At 34.5% G+C, this 16103-nt stretch overlaps 1 protein-coding gene across 9 annotated transcripts in view; it reads left to right on the plus strand.

Annotated features, from left to right (window-relative positions):
• The window catches only part of WRN (WRN RecQ like helicase), a 144096-nt gene that overhangs the window by 48411 nt on the left and 79582 nt on the right, over positions 1-16103 (plus strand). For 8 of the 9 annotated variants that reach the window (XM_033230369.1, XM_033230414.1, XM_033230434.1 and 5 more), the window contains 8 exons: positions 2292-2718; positions 5463-5543; positions 6928-7008; positions 9832-9970; positions 10947-11022; positions 12520-12587; positions 12869-12977; positions 13875-13943. In XM_033230369.1, coding sequence (XP_033086260.1) covers positions 2292-2718; positions 5463-5543; positions 6928-7008; positions 9832-9970; positions 10947-11022; positions 12520-12587; positions 12869-12977; positions 13875-13943 — 1050 coding nt within the window. The remainder of the gene's footprint in view (positions 1-2291; positions 2719-5462; positions 5544-6927; positions 7009-9831; positions 9971-10946; positions 11023-12519; positions 12588-12868; positions 12978-13874; positions 13944-16103) is intronic. The other variant, XM_033230424.1, reaches the window with a different exon arrangement.

Genomic DNA, 16103 nt, shown 5'->3' on the forward strand with positions numbered 1-16103 from the left:
TAGAACTAAGAACTCTTAAAATAGAATGGTTTGAAGTTTGTTACAGAAGGGAGCAGCTTTATGCTTCAGTGGACTCTGAAGGTATTGGCAGTGTATAGTACTGCTTAGTCACTGATTTAAATTCAGTATATATCTCTTCTATTGCTGTCATGTACTTGACATTCTCCTAGGTGCTAAGGCTGTCTGCAGGCTACTATATGCATAATAACAATCCTGAAGAAGAAGGAAAAGTACACTGTGCCTTACTGAAGAAGGCAGGACAGCCTTTGTATTTGTTAGAGTAAATATTAGTTATCTTACATAACGCATGTTATATTCCCTGATGTCAGGGCCTGATAAATGAGCCCTTACACTCTTGATAGTCAATCTGTGCCACTGTTGCTGTTTTGTATGTGACACCATTTCCTCTCCATGTAACAATTAAACTGTATCACATACCTGTTCCTACTAAATTATTTGCATGTAATTTTAACATTTGAGTGGCTGTATATAAGGCTAAAAGTTCTTTATAAGATTTATAGAATTTTAGAATGTTTAAATTAGATAACATTAGTACGTTTTTAGTTTTTGAATTTAATTTGCTCTTGATTTTGTTTGTGTTAATGTAGACTTTGTCTACTTAAGCTTGAGCCCAACTTTGGAGTGGTGTTTTCAGTGATGGAAGTAACTGGAAATAACTCATGAAACCACTTAGTACTTTTGATAGTTTATTCCCATGAAGGATCAAATTTTTACTTGAGTCATTAGTATAAAATTTTAAAAGTCATGTCAGATTTTATTAAGCATTGATATTAAATATATAAATATTAGAAGACCTAAACAAAATCACTAATTAGAGAGTAAAACATGTCCCTGCCTATCATGTTCCCTTCACTTCCACTAATTTCTGCTTTTATGAAGTACTTTAATAAGCTCTACAACAAATAGACAAGATGTTGTGCCTCATTTTACACTCTAGCAGTGGTTTTCCATTCCAACTAACTAGGTTGGGTTATAATATAGTCATTTAAACTTACTTAGTTAAAATGTTATACATTAGCAGCTGCAATTAAGGAGCTAAGAAATTCAGCTCATATTTATTTATATGCATCTTATCCATATTTTCTCACTTGTTATATTTGCCTACTGATGGGAAATTGATTTTTTCTGTTCCAAAAATGTAGAGTTTTGAGATTTTTGGAGATGCAAAACAGCATCATTTTCAAATTAGAGCACAAACACTCTTACTTGTTCCAGTTGGGACTAGTAATTGATCAGTGAAGTGAAAAAATTAGGCAAAACGGGATCATCAAAATTTTCTTTCTTTTTTGAGATGGAATATTGCTCTTGTTGCCCAGGCTGGAGTGCAGTGGCACGATCTCAGTTCACTGGGACCTCTGGCTACGGGATTCAAGTGCTTCTCCTGCCTCAGCCTCCTGAGTAGTTGAGATTACAGGCACGTGCCACCACGTCCGGCTAATTTTTGTTTTTTTAGTAGAGACAGGGTTTTGTCATGTTGGCCAGACTGGTCTCGAACTCCTGACCTCAAGTGATTCACCCGCCTCAGCCTCCCAAAGTGCTGGGATTACAGGCATGAGCCACTGTGCCCGCCCCAAATTTTCTTTTAACTTAAAATGTTAATGTTTGTTTGTTCCCAATCTTTTTGTATATGTCAAGGCTTTTTCATTATATACAGGCCAGCTCTTTGGAGTTCTGCATGGTGTTTCTTGTTTAAACCACACCTATAATGTACCATCTACAATTTCCAATTCTTTAAGACAGAGTGAAAAATTAAGACACTTGAAGTAATCTTAGTGTAGAGTCCTAGGCATTATGATTTTCCTTGAGACTTTTAGGGTTCTTTTATCACAGTTTATCAAACACCTTTTTTTTTTTTTTAACAAAAAAGAAATGTACAGAATCTTTCTATGTATTCAACTTAGAATTTAATGAAATAGGGTGGTTTTTTTTTTTTTTTGGTGATCATGTATCATCAACTTACTTTACATTTAGTTAAATTAATCAAATTAATCAACAAAAAACCTATAGTTGGCATAAACAAATTTGGGATCAAGCACTACTGACTCTTAGTAAACATACAAATCAACTGTTGGTGCAGAAGTGCCTTGATGCTAGAGAGTAGCCTGCAAGCTGTAATTATATGTGGGCATTAGGGAATGAAGAACAGCCTTAATACTATTGATCTTTTAAGTGAAGGTCAACTTAGAAAGCTTTTACTTATTAAAATGCTTCACAATTTGTCCTTATAGTTAATGCAATTAAAGTTCAATTAATCTTTCTATTTTTTTTAGAGTTTCTGTCTTACTAAAGGATATTTCAGAAAATCTATATTCACTGAGGAAGATGATAATTGGGTCTAACATTGAGACTGAACTGAGGCCCAGCAATAATTTAAACTTACTATCCTTTGAAGATTCAACTACTGGGGGAGTACAACAGAAACAAATTGGAGAACGTAAAATTTTTATTAATGTTGAAGATGAAACATGGGACCCAACACTTGATCATTTAGCTAAACATGATGGAGAAGATGTACTTGGAAATAAAGTAGAACGAAAAGAAGATGGATTTGAAGATGGAGTAGAAGACAATAAATTGAAAGAGAATATGGAAAGAGCTTGTTTGATGTCGTTAGATATTACAGAACATGAACTCCAAATTTTGGAACAGCAGGCTCAGAAAGAATATTTTAGTGATATTGCTTATAAATCTACTGAGGTACTAAATAAAGAGGAAGCACATTTTTAGTTATTAGTAGGGTCTGGCTGACTTTATTCCTGTAAAGGGGCAGATAGTAAATATTTTAGGCTTTGTGGGACATTCAGTCTCTATTGCAGTTACTCAGTTCTGCTATTGTAGTGTGAAAGCAGCCACAGACAAAAATGAAACTTTATCTACAAAAACAGATAGTGGGCCACATTTGGCTTGTGAGCCATAGTTTGCTGATCCTGACCTAGTATGATGGGCAGCATTATGTAGTGGAAAGATTTTATAGTGTCAACAGACATTTGTAGTAGTTCACTATTTTATAATTTCATATGCTTTTTTCATAATATCTCTGCTTTTTGTGGATTCTCTTCATATCTACTAGTGTTTACTCTTCTGACTTTGATTTTTGGGGGTGTATTTTATTTCTTTATACAGAATTTTTTTCTTTTTTCTTTCTTTTTTTGAGACAGGGTCTTGCTCTGTCACCCCAGCTGGGGTGCAGTGGTGCGATCTTGGCTCCCTGCAGCCTTCAACTCCTGGGCTTAAGCGATCCTCTTACCTCAGCCTCCCTAGTAGCCGGGAACACAGACCTGGGCCACTAAACTCAGCTGATTTTTGTAATTTTTTGTAGATATGGGGTTTCGCTCTGTTGCCCAGACTGGTCTCCAACTCCTGGACTCAAGTGATCCACCTTCCTTGACCTCCCAAAGTGTTGGGATTATAAGTGTGGGTCACTGTGCCTGGTCCAGAATTTCTTTACTTGCTCATGTAAGAGGGTTTCTAATAAACTCCTGATGCTTTTGCTTGACACTGTAGTTTTACTGTCATCTCAGAGTCAGATTTTTTTTCCTTAACTTCTTCATTAAATTAATTTCTTATTTGTTTTTCATTAGTTTACAAAATTACTTAAGTTGCCTGTATTCTCTGAAATTTTATATTTATTTCACGATAAATAAGTTTTTTAAAAAATTAGATTTGAGGCCAGGCGCAGTGGCTCATGCCTGTAATCCCAGCACTTTGGAAGGCCAAGGTGGGCGGATCACAAGGTCAGGAGCTCGAGACCATCCTGGCTCACACGGTGAAACCCTGTCTACTAAAAATCCAAAAAAATTAGCCGGGCGTGGTAGTGGGCACCTGTAGCCCCAGCTACTCGAGAGGCTGAGGGAGGAGAATGGTGTGAACCCAAGAGGCGGAGCTTGCAGTGAGCTGAGATCGCACCACTGCACCCCAGCCTGGGCGAAAGAGCAAGACTCCGTCTCAGAAAAAAAAAAGGTTAGATTTGACCATTTAATTAGAGTTATTTCACCATCATTTTTCTAATGGTAACAATAATTTTAGTATTTGAGCAATTATCTATATTTTGGTAACTATTAGTAATCATTTCTATCAGTATATACATGCATTTCATTTTAAAACAATTTTCAAAATATTCTCATACCAACCATTCATAAAGGCTGTTCCCCTTCTGGGAAATATCAGTTTTTGCTAACATCGGCATTTCCCTTTGATTTTCTAGGAAATTTTATTAGGTATACACTTTAAGTGATATATTTCATATAGTATTATATAATTACCAGGATTTCATGATTTTTTTTTTTTTTTGAGATGGAATCTAGCCCTGTCACCCAAGCTGGAGTGTGGTGACACAATCTCAGCTCACTGAAACCTCCGCCTCCCTGATTCAAGTGATTCTCCTACCTCAGCCTCCCAAGTAGCTGGGATTACAGGTACCCGCCACACACCTGGCTAATTTTTGTATTTTTAGTAGAGATCTGGTTTCACCATGTTGGCCATGCTGATCTCGAACTCCTGACCTCAAGTGATCCGCCTGCCTTGGCCTCCCAAAGTGCTGGGATTACAGGTGTGAGTCACTGCACCTGGCTTGGATTTCGTGATTTGACTGACATCTTTTACACCAATTATTGCCATTTTTTATTGGGTACCAATTATTAGTATTGTTTTCTTTATTCATTAAATAAGAAGTAAAAGAACTTTTAAAAAAATAGAACTTTTTTTCCTAGTAAAAAGCTTATTTTCAATTTTTTTTATTGCTTAAATTTTGCAGGTTAATGAAGGCTGTACTTCTTTTTCCTACTTCCTGTTTAAATACTTGGCATTTTTTGAGGGTTTTCTTTCTATGGATTTTTGTGGGGGAATCCCATCTTGTTGGACGCTTAGTTCCTGGAGATTGACAAATTATTGAAAAGTTTCCTTATACCCAAACATTGGCAATAGACTGAATAAATAACATCTCTGACACTATTTTTCAATGATATAGAGAATGCTATTTGTAAAATACTGATTTATTTAAAGATATTACAATCATAGTAGTTTTTTGCAATCTTTTTTAAATCAGTGGATGTCAAAGAACCACTATTGTTCTTTGTACGGCATTTTTCAACGTTGTGAAGAGTTCTTACACTCAAAAACTTTGGGAGACACAGTTTGACATTGTTTGACCTGAGTTGAACTTGTCATTTTGTATTCTTGTTTAGAGCAGGGATTTTATTTTGTCTCTTTATCTAACTTTGCATTCCTAACTATATTTCTTTCTTTCTCTTTGGTTGTCTGTTTCTTTGTTCATTCTTCTGTCCCTTTTTTATCTATCATATGAACATGTAAATATATATTATATATCCATTAGGGAAGAGGAAGTTGTCTAAAGATATCTAGTACATAGGCGCTTTATTCTGCAGAAAGAGGATATGAAGTCAATTATATTGGAAATTAATGCCTAATACTTTTTTTTAAAGCATTTATCTCCCACTAATAATGAAAACGATACATCCTATGTAATTGAGAGTGATGAAGATTTAGAAATGGAGATGCTTAAGGTATGTTTACAATTACAAAAACATTACTTCAAGTTCTTTCCAAAGCACATTTAATTAAGTAAAATATTAACTATTTCTAAACCAGGTTCCACCACAATAAAATTGCTAGTAATTACGTAACATTAGATTTCACGTTTTCCAATTCATGTTTCTTTTACGTAGTCTATGAATAATGGGTTAGAGGTAATATACTAATTTTAAATGTGCTTTTCTTGTTCCTTCTTGTTTTTTATTTTGAAATAGGGTCTCACTCTGTCACCCAGGCTGGAGTGCAGTTGCGCCATCTCGGCTCACTGCAACCTTCACCTCCTGGGCTCAAGTGATCCTCCTGCATAAGCCTCCCGATTAGCTGGGATTACGGGTGTGCGCCATCATGCCTGGATAATTTTTATATTTTTAGTAGAGACAGGGTTTCAACATGTTATCCATGCTGGTCTCGAACTCCTGACCTCAAGTGATCCACCTGCCTTGGCCTCCCAAAGTGCTGGGATTATAGGTGTGAGCCACCGCACCTGGCCTTGGATTTCATGATTTGACTGCCATCTTTTACACCAATTATTACCATTTTTTATTGGGTACTAATTATTAGTATTGTTTTCTTTATCAAATAAGAAGTAAAATAACTTTTTTTAAAAAAAAACTTTTCTTCCTAGTAAAAAGTTTATTTTCAATTTTTTTTATTGCTTACATTTTGCAGATTAATTAAGGCTGTACTTCCTTTTCCTACTTCCTGTTTAAATATTTGGCATTTTTTGAGAGTTTTCTTTCTATGGATTTTTGTGGGGGATCCCATCTTGTTGGACACTTAGTTCCTGGAGATTGCCAAATTATTGAAAAGTTTCCTCATACCCAAACATTGGCAATAGACTGAATAAATAACATCTCTGACACTACTTTTCAATGATATAGAGAATGCTATTTGTAAAATACTGATTTATTTAAAGATATTACAATCATAGTAGTTTTTTGCAATCTTTTTTAAATCAGTGGATGTCAAAGAACAACTATTGTTCTTCGTACGGCATTTTTCAACGTTGTGAAGAGTTCTTATACTCAAAAACTTTGGGAGACACAGTTTGACATTGTTTGACCTGAGTTGAACTTGTCATTTTGTATTCTTGTTTAGAGCAGAGATTTTATTTTGTCTCTTTATCTAACTTTGTATTCCTAACTGTATTATTTTCTTTCTCTTTGATTCTTTCTCTGCTCATTCTTCTCTCTCTTCCTTTTTTATCTATCATATAAACATGTAAATATATGTTATATATTCATTAGGGAAGAGGAAGTTGTCTAAAGATATCTAGTACATAGGAGCTTTATTCTGCAGAAAGAGGATATGAAGTCAATTATATTGGAAATTAATGCCTAATACTTTTTTTTAAAGCATTTATCTCCCACTAATAATGAAACCGATACATCTTATGTAATTGAGAGTGATGAAGATTTAGAAATGGAGATGCTTAAGGTATGTTTACAATTACAAAAACATTACTTCAAGTTCTTTCCAAAGCACATTTAATTAAGTAAAATATTAACTATTTCTAAACCAGGTTGCACCACAATAAAATTGCTAGTAATTACGTAACACTAGATTTCACATTTTCCAATTCATGTTTCTTTTACGTAGTCTATGAATAATGGGTTAGAGGTAATATACTAATTTTAAATGTGCTTTCTTTGTTCCTTCTTGTTTTTTATTTTGAAATAGGGTCTCACTCTGTCACCCAGGCTGGAGTGCAGTTGCGCCATCTCGGCTCACTGCAACCTTCACCTCCTGGGCTCAAGTGATCCTTTTGCATAAGCCTCCCGAGTAGCTGGGATTGCAGGCATGCACCCACATCAGGCTTATTTTTATATTTTTTGTAGAGGTGGGGTTTCACCATGTTGTCCAGGGTGGTCTTAAACTCCTGGGCTCAAGTGATCCCCTGGCCTCAGCCACCCAACGTGCTGGGATTGCAGGCATGAGCTGCTGCATCCAGCCCTGTGTTCCTTCTTGTGTTACTTTCTTGTAATTTTTTCCTGGAATATGGGTAGCGATTCAGCTCTCCAGTATTGAAGTTGCATTTCCTGTCTTCCAATTCATGTGTATCCATTTTTATTCGGAAGTTTTGTTTTTATACATTCAATAATCATCTTTTCTTCCTTTGGTATTATTTACTATAGGTATTTTATATACTTTTCGGATGGATTAAATGGTTCAGTTTTACTCTCATTTATTATCGAGATTGAAAATACTAGTTTATGATTTATATATTTTCTATTCCTTTACCTCTAATTTCTTTGTCAGGTGTTATGAACCAAAGATGTATAATACGAAAAGCCAGTGTAGCTAAATTAAGTAAAAAATGAAGAAAAACACAGAAGTTCACCATTATGCATTTTTTTTATTCCTAATCTTTAGGTTGATGAGTTTTTTTATTTTTATGAAATGAGATTAATTTCCTGACTTTTTTAGTTTTGAGACCAAGTAGTGAGTAAGAATGTATATTCTAGGGCCAGGCATGGTGGCTCAATCATGTAATCTCAGCACTTTGGGAGGCCGAGGCAATAGGATCACTTCATTCTAGGAGTTTGAGACCAGCCTGGGCAACATGGCAAAACCCCATCTCTACAGAAGAATACAAGAATTGACTGGGTTTGGTGGTGTGTGCCTATAGTCCCAGCTACTTGGGAGGCTGAGGTGGGAGGATCACCTGAGCCTGAGGAGGTTGAGGCTGCAGTTAGCCATGACCATGCCACTGCACTCTAGCCTGGGTGACAGAGTGAGACCCTGTCTCAATTAAAAAAAAGAAAAAAATGACTAGATTGTGATTCAGATGTAGGTTTGAATCCCAGCTTTTCCAGTTAGTAGCTGTGTGACTTTGGGGAAGTTTCTTAGCTTCTTTGATACTCAGTTTTATAATTACTATTTAAGATGTTGCTTGTGAAGAGCTTAGTATAGAGCCTGACATTTAGTAAGTGTTTAATAAATATTAGCTAACAGTAAAACTAGAACATAAATACTGAATTGTATTTTGTTGTTGATTATCCATTTCTCTGAGAAGTACTGTTCCAATAGTACATTTATAGGAAACTTGTGGACGTCTACAAACATATACATTAAATCTCTTAGAAGGCAACCTGGATGCCCATGTTAGAGAACTCTGTTTTAAAAATGCATTCTAAGTATGTCTGTGGACTTGAATAAAATAAAGCAAACAGAAACAGAAGCACTTCTTTTTTCTGCCTTCAGGCTTGAAATGAACATACTTTTAAAAAAAAAAAAACCTTCAAAATGAAAATATTATATAAAAGGTTTAATAAAAAGAGAAAGTTAAAACTGTAGTTTAATAAAGTCTTCCTGTCTCTTCATGGTTAAAAAATGTTATAGATGGAACAATTTTGAAATATTCTTTTTTTTTTTTTTTTTTGTTGTGAGATGGAGTCTCGCTCTGTCGCCCGGGCTGGAGTGCAGTGGCCGGATCTCAGCTCACTGCAAGCTCCGCCTCCCAGGTTTAGGCCATTCTCCTGCCTCAGCCTCCCGAGTAGCTGGGGCTACAGGCGCCCGCCACCTCGCCCGGCTAGTTTTTTTTTGTATTTTTTAGTAGAGATGGGGTTTCACTGTGTTAGCCAGGATGGTCTCGATCTGCTGACCTCGTGATCCGCCCCTCTCGGCCTCCCAAAGTGCTGGGATTACAGGCTTGAGCCACCGCGCCCGGCCGAAATATTCTTGAAATAGATAATCTTTATTTAGGGGAGAATGTCAGATACTGTCAAGCCAAAATAAAAACAAATAACTTTATTTCATGTTTGTAAAATTCCTTTTCTAAAATGATTGGAATCTTTTGTTGTTTTGAGAATTCCAAAACACATTTATTGTTTGCTTATAGTTTCAGCCTTATTCAAAAATAATGTGACTGACATGATATAGAGAAACTTGTTACAAAAATAACATTAAAATCCACGTTTACTACTTGGGAATTGAAAATATTGAAGTGCAATAAAGAAAAAATGTTTTAAATTATCCAAATTTAAAATTTATGATAGCTTTCCTCAGGGGCAGTTTATTATATGCTATTAATGAGCCTTGTTTTTGCTGGAAATGTTCCATCTTTGGCCTTGCGCCTTAGAAACCATTCATGAGCACATATTTAAACTGGAGCACACATGTTCTTTTGTAGTATGGCTTGCACATCTGCCAGCTTTCAACAAAATTGTAGGCCCTGTTAATAATAGTCCTTTTGTGTTTGGTGAAAAAGATGCGACACTGTCAGTGGTTTTGCTTTTAAAATTTCTTTTAAACTTTCAGTCTTTAGAAAACCTCAATAGTGGCACGGTAGAACCAACTCATTCTAAATGCTTAGATATGGAAAGAAATCTGGGTCTTCCAACTAAAGAAGAAGATGATGAAAATGAAGCTAATGAAGAGGAAGAAGATGATGATAAGGGTAAGCACTGGAGTGTGTTTGAAATGACTCACCTGTGATTCCTACCACTGAATTTAACTTAGGATCCAGTTCTGGATGGTTTGGAGGTCAGGGACTTTGTGGCATATAATTAATTATTGGATCCTTATAAGCTTTTGTCTCCTTAGTGCTTTTGTCTCCATAAAGCACAATCTTACTACTTACAAAAATAGAGTAATAGTTGCATTATGATGATAAAAATACCTTTCCCTTTGTTTTTTTGTATGAAATACAGATGTGATTTCTCCAAATCATTATAGTTCTCATTTAGAATTATTAAAGCTGAGAACTCTAATAATGAACTTTCATTGTTTCGTGGTAAATTATCTTGATTCTTTGTATTGCCCTTTCTTGGCTACTCAGGAATCTTTCAAGCTCACTGTGGACAGGGAAAGTGAGTTGGGCAGAGCTAACGTAACTTCATTGTGCTGTGCAGTTAGAATTTTGACCAAAGATGTAGGTAACTAACTTTTCCTAACTAAATTAGATTTAGGTAACTAAACTAAATGAGATTTTGGTAACTAAATTTAGGTGTAACTACATTTAGCTTTAGGTAACTAAAACGAATATTTTATCTGTGGACTTTTTTAGTGTAGCACTAATGTAATTTCTGATTACTATTAATTGAAGGTTGGTTATATTATAACATTTGGATTGTTATGTTATAACATTTAAATGTTAGCCTTTAGAAGTATTCCTGATTCTAAAACATCAGTTTTTTTTTTTAATAGTCCTGGCAAAGTGTGAATCACAACAAAATTCTAATACTTAAAAGTAATCCAAGTGTCATATATGGTACCCAGAAGACCAATTTATATTGAAATTGAAAAACAGAAAACATTAACCAATGGTAGCTATCACTGTATTCTTTCAAAGAAGCCAATGAAATGACCTGTTTTCTCCCTCTATGTGGTATTTTTCTATTTGAACATAAATGCCCATTTTATTTTATTTCAAGACTCTTTGTTGCCAGCACCCAATGAAGAGCAAGTTACTTGCCTCAAGATGTACTTTGGCCATTCCACTTTTAAACCGTGAGTATAATCTCAGTTAATCAAATCACATATTTAGTATTCTCTTTAAAACAAGGGAAAAGGCAAATAACCTGTCTACTTAACAGCAACAGCACAACCTTACTATGGTTATACATGCCACACTTTTTTCTATGTGACTACAAAATTATTTCAAAGTGATAATTTGTATAAAATTCATTTCTGCAAATTGTTTTTGATAAGTGAGGAAAAATGGTTTTCCTTTAACTGAGCAGTTCTGAGTAGAAACTTGTTTAAAGATACTTATAAATAAGTGTTAATTTAATACTGACTTGTTTTTCATTAAACGAGTGTCTATGTGCCTGTTTTGTGTATATTACCCAGAACATGCAGATGTACTAGAAGTTCTTAATACAACAATTTGAGGAATAGTGATAATCTTATCTATTTTAATGTACTCAAAATATGTTTACATCTAACAGGCACATTTTTGTAAGGATTAAATGAGATGAATAAGAATGAAATGAACAAGTAAATATGAATAAAACTAATAAGCATGTGAAAATCTAGACTGGATTTTTCCTATTCTGAGAATTTAAAATGTAATCTACTGAAGTATTTCTTTCCTCTTTTCTTTTGATCTTAAACATTTTTTATTTATGTCTTACATACAGAAAAGTGCACATGGTGTAGAGATCAATGAATTTTCATAAACTGGGCACCCTGTAGCCAGTACTTAGTTAAGAATAGGTCATTAACAGCATGCCAGAAGACCACCTCTCCAATTGGTTTTTCCCATGATATTAAGAAAATTTTCTAAGATGTAGTAAAGTTGAAATAGTTTTTTTTCTGTGCATGTCTGTATTCCCACCACCTAAATTCTACTATCATGACTATACTTGTTTTATCACGTATCACGTTCATATCTCTCTATCCATCCATTAATTCATTCCAGTTTTAATATGCATCTCAGAGTCAATTAAGGACACCATTACACTTCCACCTAAGGATTTCAGCATGTAAATTATTAACGAGTTAAATATTTACTTACAGTTTTTTCTTTTGATGTAAAATTTGCATGTAAGGAAATATAAAACTTTTTAAGTGTACATTTGCAAATTTTAAGTATACATGTGCATACCCATGTAACCCAAATTCTTATTAAGAGATATTATTATCGTCACCTCACAGAGTTCCCTGATTTCCCTTTTCAGTCAGTCCTTGTCCCTGGATCATTTCTCTTATTATTTTGAAGTATTGATTCTTTTGGATATCTACTATGGAGCTTAGAATCTGTTTTTTACTTTAGATATATGTAATGAAATTTAATACATATACCAAATGGTAGTTGTTAGTTAGCTTGAATGGGAGGTTGCTCAAATGGCATTCATTGTTTTAAAGTTCCAGGTTTGTGCAGATTTATGTATGAAGTTCGAAAATAAATTCTATTAAAGGAAATGAAAAATTGAATGGATTTTAATTTGTACCTTGGGTTTCTTATTAATAAAACAAAATAGCTTTTTGCTTTTCACCTTCAAGAGTTCAGTGGAAAGTGATTCATTCAGTATTGGAAGAAAGAAGAGATAATGTTGCTGTCATGGCAACTGGTAAGTTGTATTTAAGCAAATAACCTAATCCTTTAAAAATAAAGCATGAAGAGTTTGAAATAATCTTTCATTAACCTCTCAAAATACAAATGCAACTACAAATGATGTAAAATATAGAAGAGAGTGAACAGAGAACAGATGCTCAGATTTATGTATCAATTAGCTTTTAGAAAGATAGCATACTAGTATTGACCATTCATCTGTATAAGTACATTGTAAAAAGAAATGAAAGCGTCAAAGGTTTATTTTTATTTCTATGAGCATATTTTTTTCATTTCAAGGATATGGAAAGAGTTTGTGCTTCCAGTATCCACCTGTTTATGTAGGCAAGATTGGCCTTGTCATCTCTCCCCTTATTTCTCTGATGGAAGACCAAGTGCTACAGCTTAAGTAAGTCATGTTATCATTGCTGCAGCATCACCCTCTTTTTTTCTTCTGCGGGTGAAACATCTGATCCATCATGCATGTTAAAATCTAGTTCACAATAACACATTTCTGCAGGTATTGCTTTATCTTTATCAGTAATAAATGACACTTTCGTGGAAGAGCTTATCTTCTTTCTTGTGTTCTCTGTAATTCAAAGCTACCAGGTGGCCCTGATAAAATTCTTTTAAAAACCATTATTACTTTATGCTGGTTTACACTGAATATCTCAAAATTATTTTCTGTTTCTGTTATGCTTGCTTTTTAGCTTGATAAGAAGTGTATACATGGAAGTATATTTTTTATCTATGAAAAATTTTTCAGCTTCTTCAACCTGAGCTTGCAATCTGTTTTTAAATTGATACATAATATCTTTACATATTCATGGGGTACTGTAGTATTTTGATACACTCATATAAAATACACTTGATCAAATCAGGGCATTTGTTCATCAGCTTGAACGTTTATCATTTCTTTGTGCTGGGAACATTTCTAATCTTTTCTTCGAGTTGCTTTGAAATATACAGTATTATTGTTGTTAACTATAGTTACCCTATTGTTGGTTAATGAGTACAAACATACAGTTAGATAGAAGGAATAGGTTCTAGCAACCTATTCCTTTACCCTCCCGGTCATCCCCTGCTGCCCTGAACTTACAGTCTCTTTCAAAGACCCACCTTAAAAACTTGCATTCTGATAAGGCCCTTGAAGACATTTGCTTATCAAGTTAGTAAGGGACAAAAAAGAAAATTGCAAAGAACAGGAATATACATTATTATATTTCTTTATTCTTGCTCACTTAAGAATCAAATTGATATGTGTAGTGTGTACACGGGGCCAGAATATTTGTTTTTCTTCTTATAGAATGTCAAACATCCCAACTTGCTTCCTTGGATCAGCACAGTCAGAAAATGTTCTAACAGACATTAAATTGTGAGTAATTTTTTTCCCCTCAACTTTTAATTTGGATTCATGGGGCTGCATGAGCAAGTTTGTTACATGGGTGAATTACATGTTGCTGAGGAAGTTGTGAGTAATTTCTGTGATTTCTAATCATGTGGTCAGATGTCTGTGGTATATGAGAGAATTTTGTACACAAACAAATTTTATTAAATGCCTGAAGAAAAGTCCATGATTTTAAAATGCACTTTCTTTTTATAGTACCTTTGCAGGACTGTTACTTTTTAAATCCTTCAAACTTGAAGAAATCTGTTATTCTCAGTTCTTGGGCTATAAGATTCGCATTGTAGTCATAGAATTATAAAAATTTTGGTTTTGGAAGAGAAGTTGGAGAGTATCAAGATTTGTCTCATTTTATAGATGAGAAAACTGAGGCTCAGAGACAAGTAATTTGCCCAAAGTCATTCAATGACTGACTGATCAGGGACTGGATTCTAGGTCTCTTGCCCAACCAATTCTATCATGATGTAATTCCTAAGGAGAATATCATCTCAGCCACACATACACACACCCATTTTGTGTGCATGTGTATATATATATGTACACACAAACATATATACACATGTATATACATACACACACATATATTAATATATATGCATATATATGCGTGTTCTAATTCAGAACATTTTCATCACTCCCAAAAGAACACCCCTGCCCATTAAGCAGCTGCTTTCTTTACATACATATTAGTATATACATACACATGAGATACACATGTATTTACTGAGTTTTGATAAATACAAAGATGTAAACCAAACCTCTAAGAAGATATAGAATATTACTGACACTCTAGAAAGTTTCTTCATGTCTCTCCGCAGTCTGTCCTTCCATCCTCCATCCTAGGCAAGCCTCTGCTCTGATTTTCTCTACCGTAGTTTGGTAGAATGCCATATAAATGTGTTGACACAATATGAACTCTTTTGTGTGAGACGTCTTTCATTTGGTGTAATGTTTCTGAGATTCTTCCATGCTGTTGCATGTATCAGTAGTTTTTGGTTTTGTTTTGTTTTGTTTTTGTTTTTTATAGACACGGTCTCCTGTCACCCAGGCTAGAGTACAGTGGTGCAATCATAGCTTACTGCAGCCTCTAACTAGTGGGCTCAAGCTATCTTCCTGCCTCCCAAGTACCTAGGGCCACTGGCATGTTCCACTATGCCTGGCTAATTATTAAATTTTTTGTAGAGACAGGATCTTGCTTGGTTGCCCAGGCTGGTCTTGAACTCCTGGCCTCAGGATTGTTTCCAGTTTTGGATTATTACAAATAAAGCTGCTATGAACATTCACATATAAGTCTTTGTATGGATATATGTTTTCATTTTATTGATACATATCAAGGAGTAGGATGACTGGATCCTGTGGTGGATATATGTTTAACTTTCTTTTTTCTGAGATAAAATTAGAAAGCGATCGTCCTGCCTTGGCCTTCCAAAGTGCTGGGATTACAGGTGTGAACCACTGCACCCGGCATAGTTGTTTGTTTGTTTTTTTAAATATCTGAGTGTTATTTTATTGTATTTCATTGAATATAGCACAGTTTGTTTTTACATTTTCTTATTGATAGACACCTAGGCTATTTTTCTAGTTTTGGACTGTTACTAATAAAGCTGCTATACACATCCTTGTAAAAATATTTTTTGTGAACATGTTTTCTTTTTTTCTAAGCATTTTAAATCACCTTTATTGAGGTATAATTGACTTACAATAAATTTTATATGCTGAGAAAGTATAATTTGATAAGTTTTGGCACAGGTATGCACTCACGAAACCCTCATCCAGATAATGAACATATTCGTCACCCACAAAGTTTACCTTTTTGTTTCAATCCCAGTCACCAGGTAATTGCTGATCTCCTTCCTGTTACTGTAGACTAGTTTGCGTTTTCTAAAATTATATATACATGGAGTCAATCATATTTTATGTGCTCTTTATTTTGTCTGGTTTAAATAATGCAGCATAATTATTTTGAGATTCATCCATGTTATTACATTGAGTAATAGTTCATTCCTCTTATTGTTAAGTGGATTACATTTTATGGATATCCAACAAGTTGTTTATCCATTCACCTGATAGACATTTGGATTGTTTCCAGTTTTGACTTATTACAAATAAAGCTGCTGTGAACATTCATAT

The sequence above is a fragment of the Trachypithecus francoisi genome, unplaced genomic scaffold (genome assembly GCF_009764315.1).
Source record: "Trachypithecus francoisi isolate TF-2019V2 unplaced genomic scaffold, Tfra_2.0 Contig01440, whole genome shotgun sequence".
In the NCBI taxonomy this organism is placed as follows: domain Eukaryota; kingdom Metazoa; phylum Chordata; class Mammalia; order Primates; family Cercopithecidae; genus Trachypithecus; species Trachypithecus francoisi.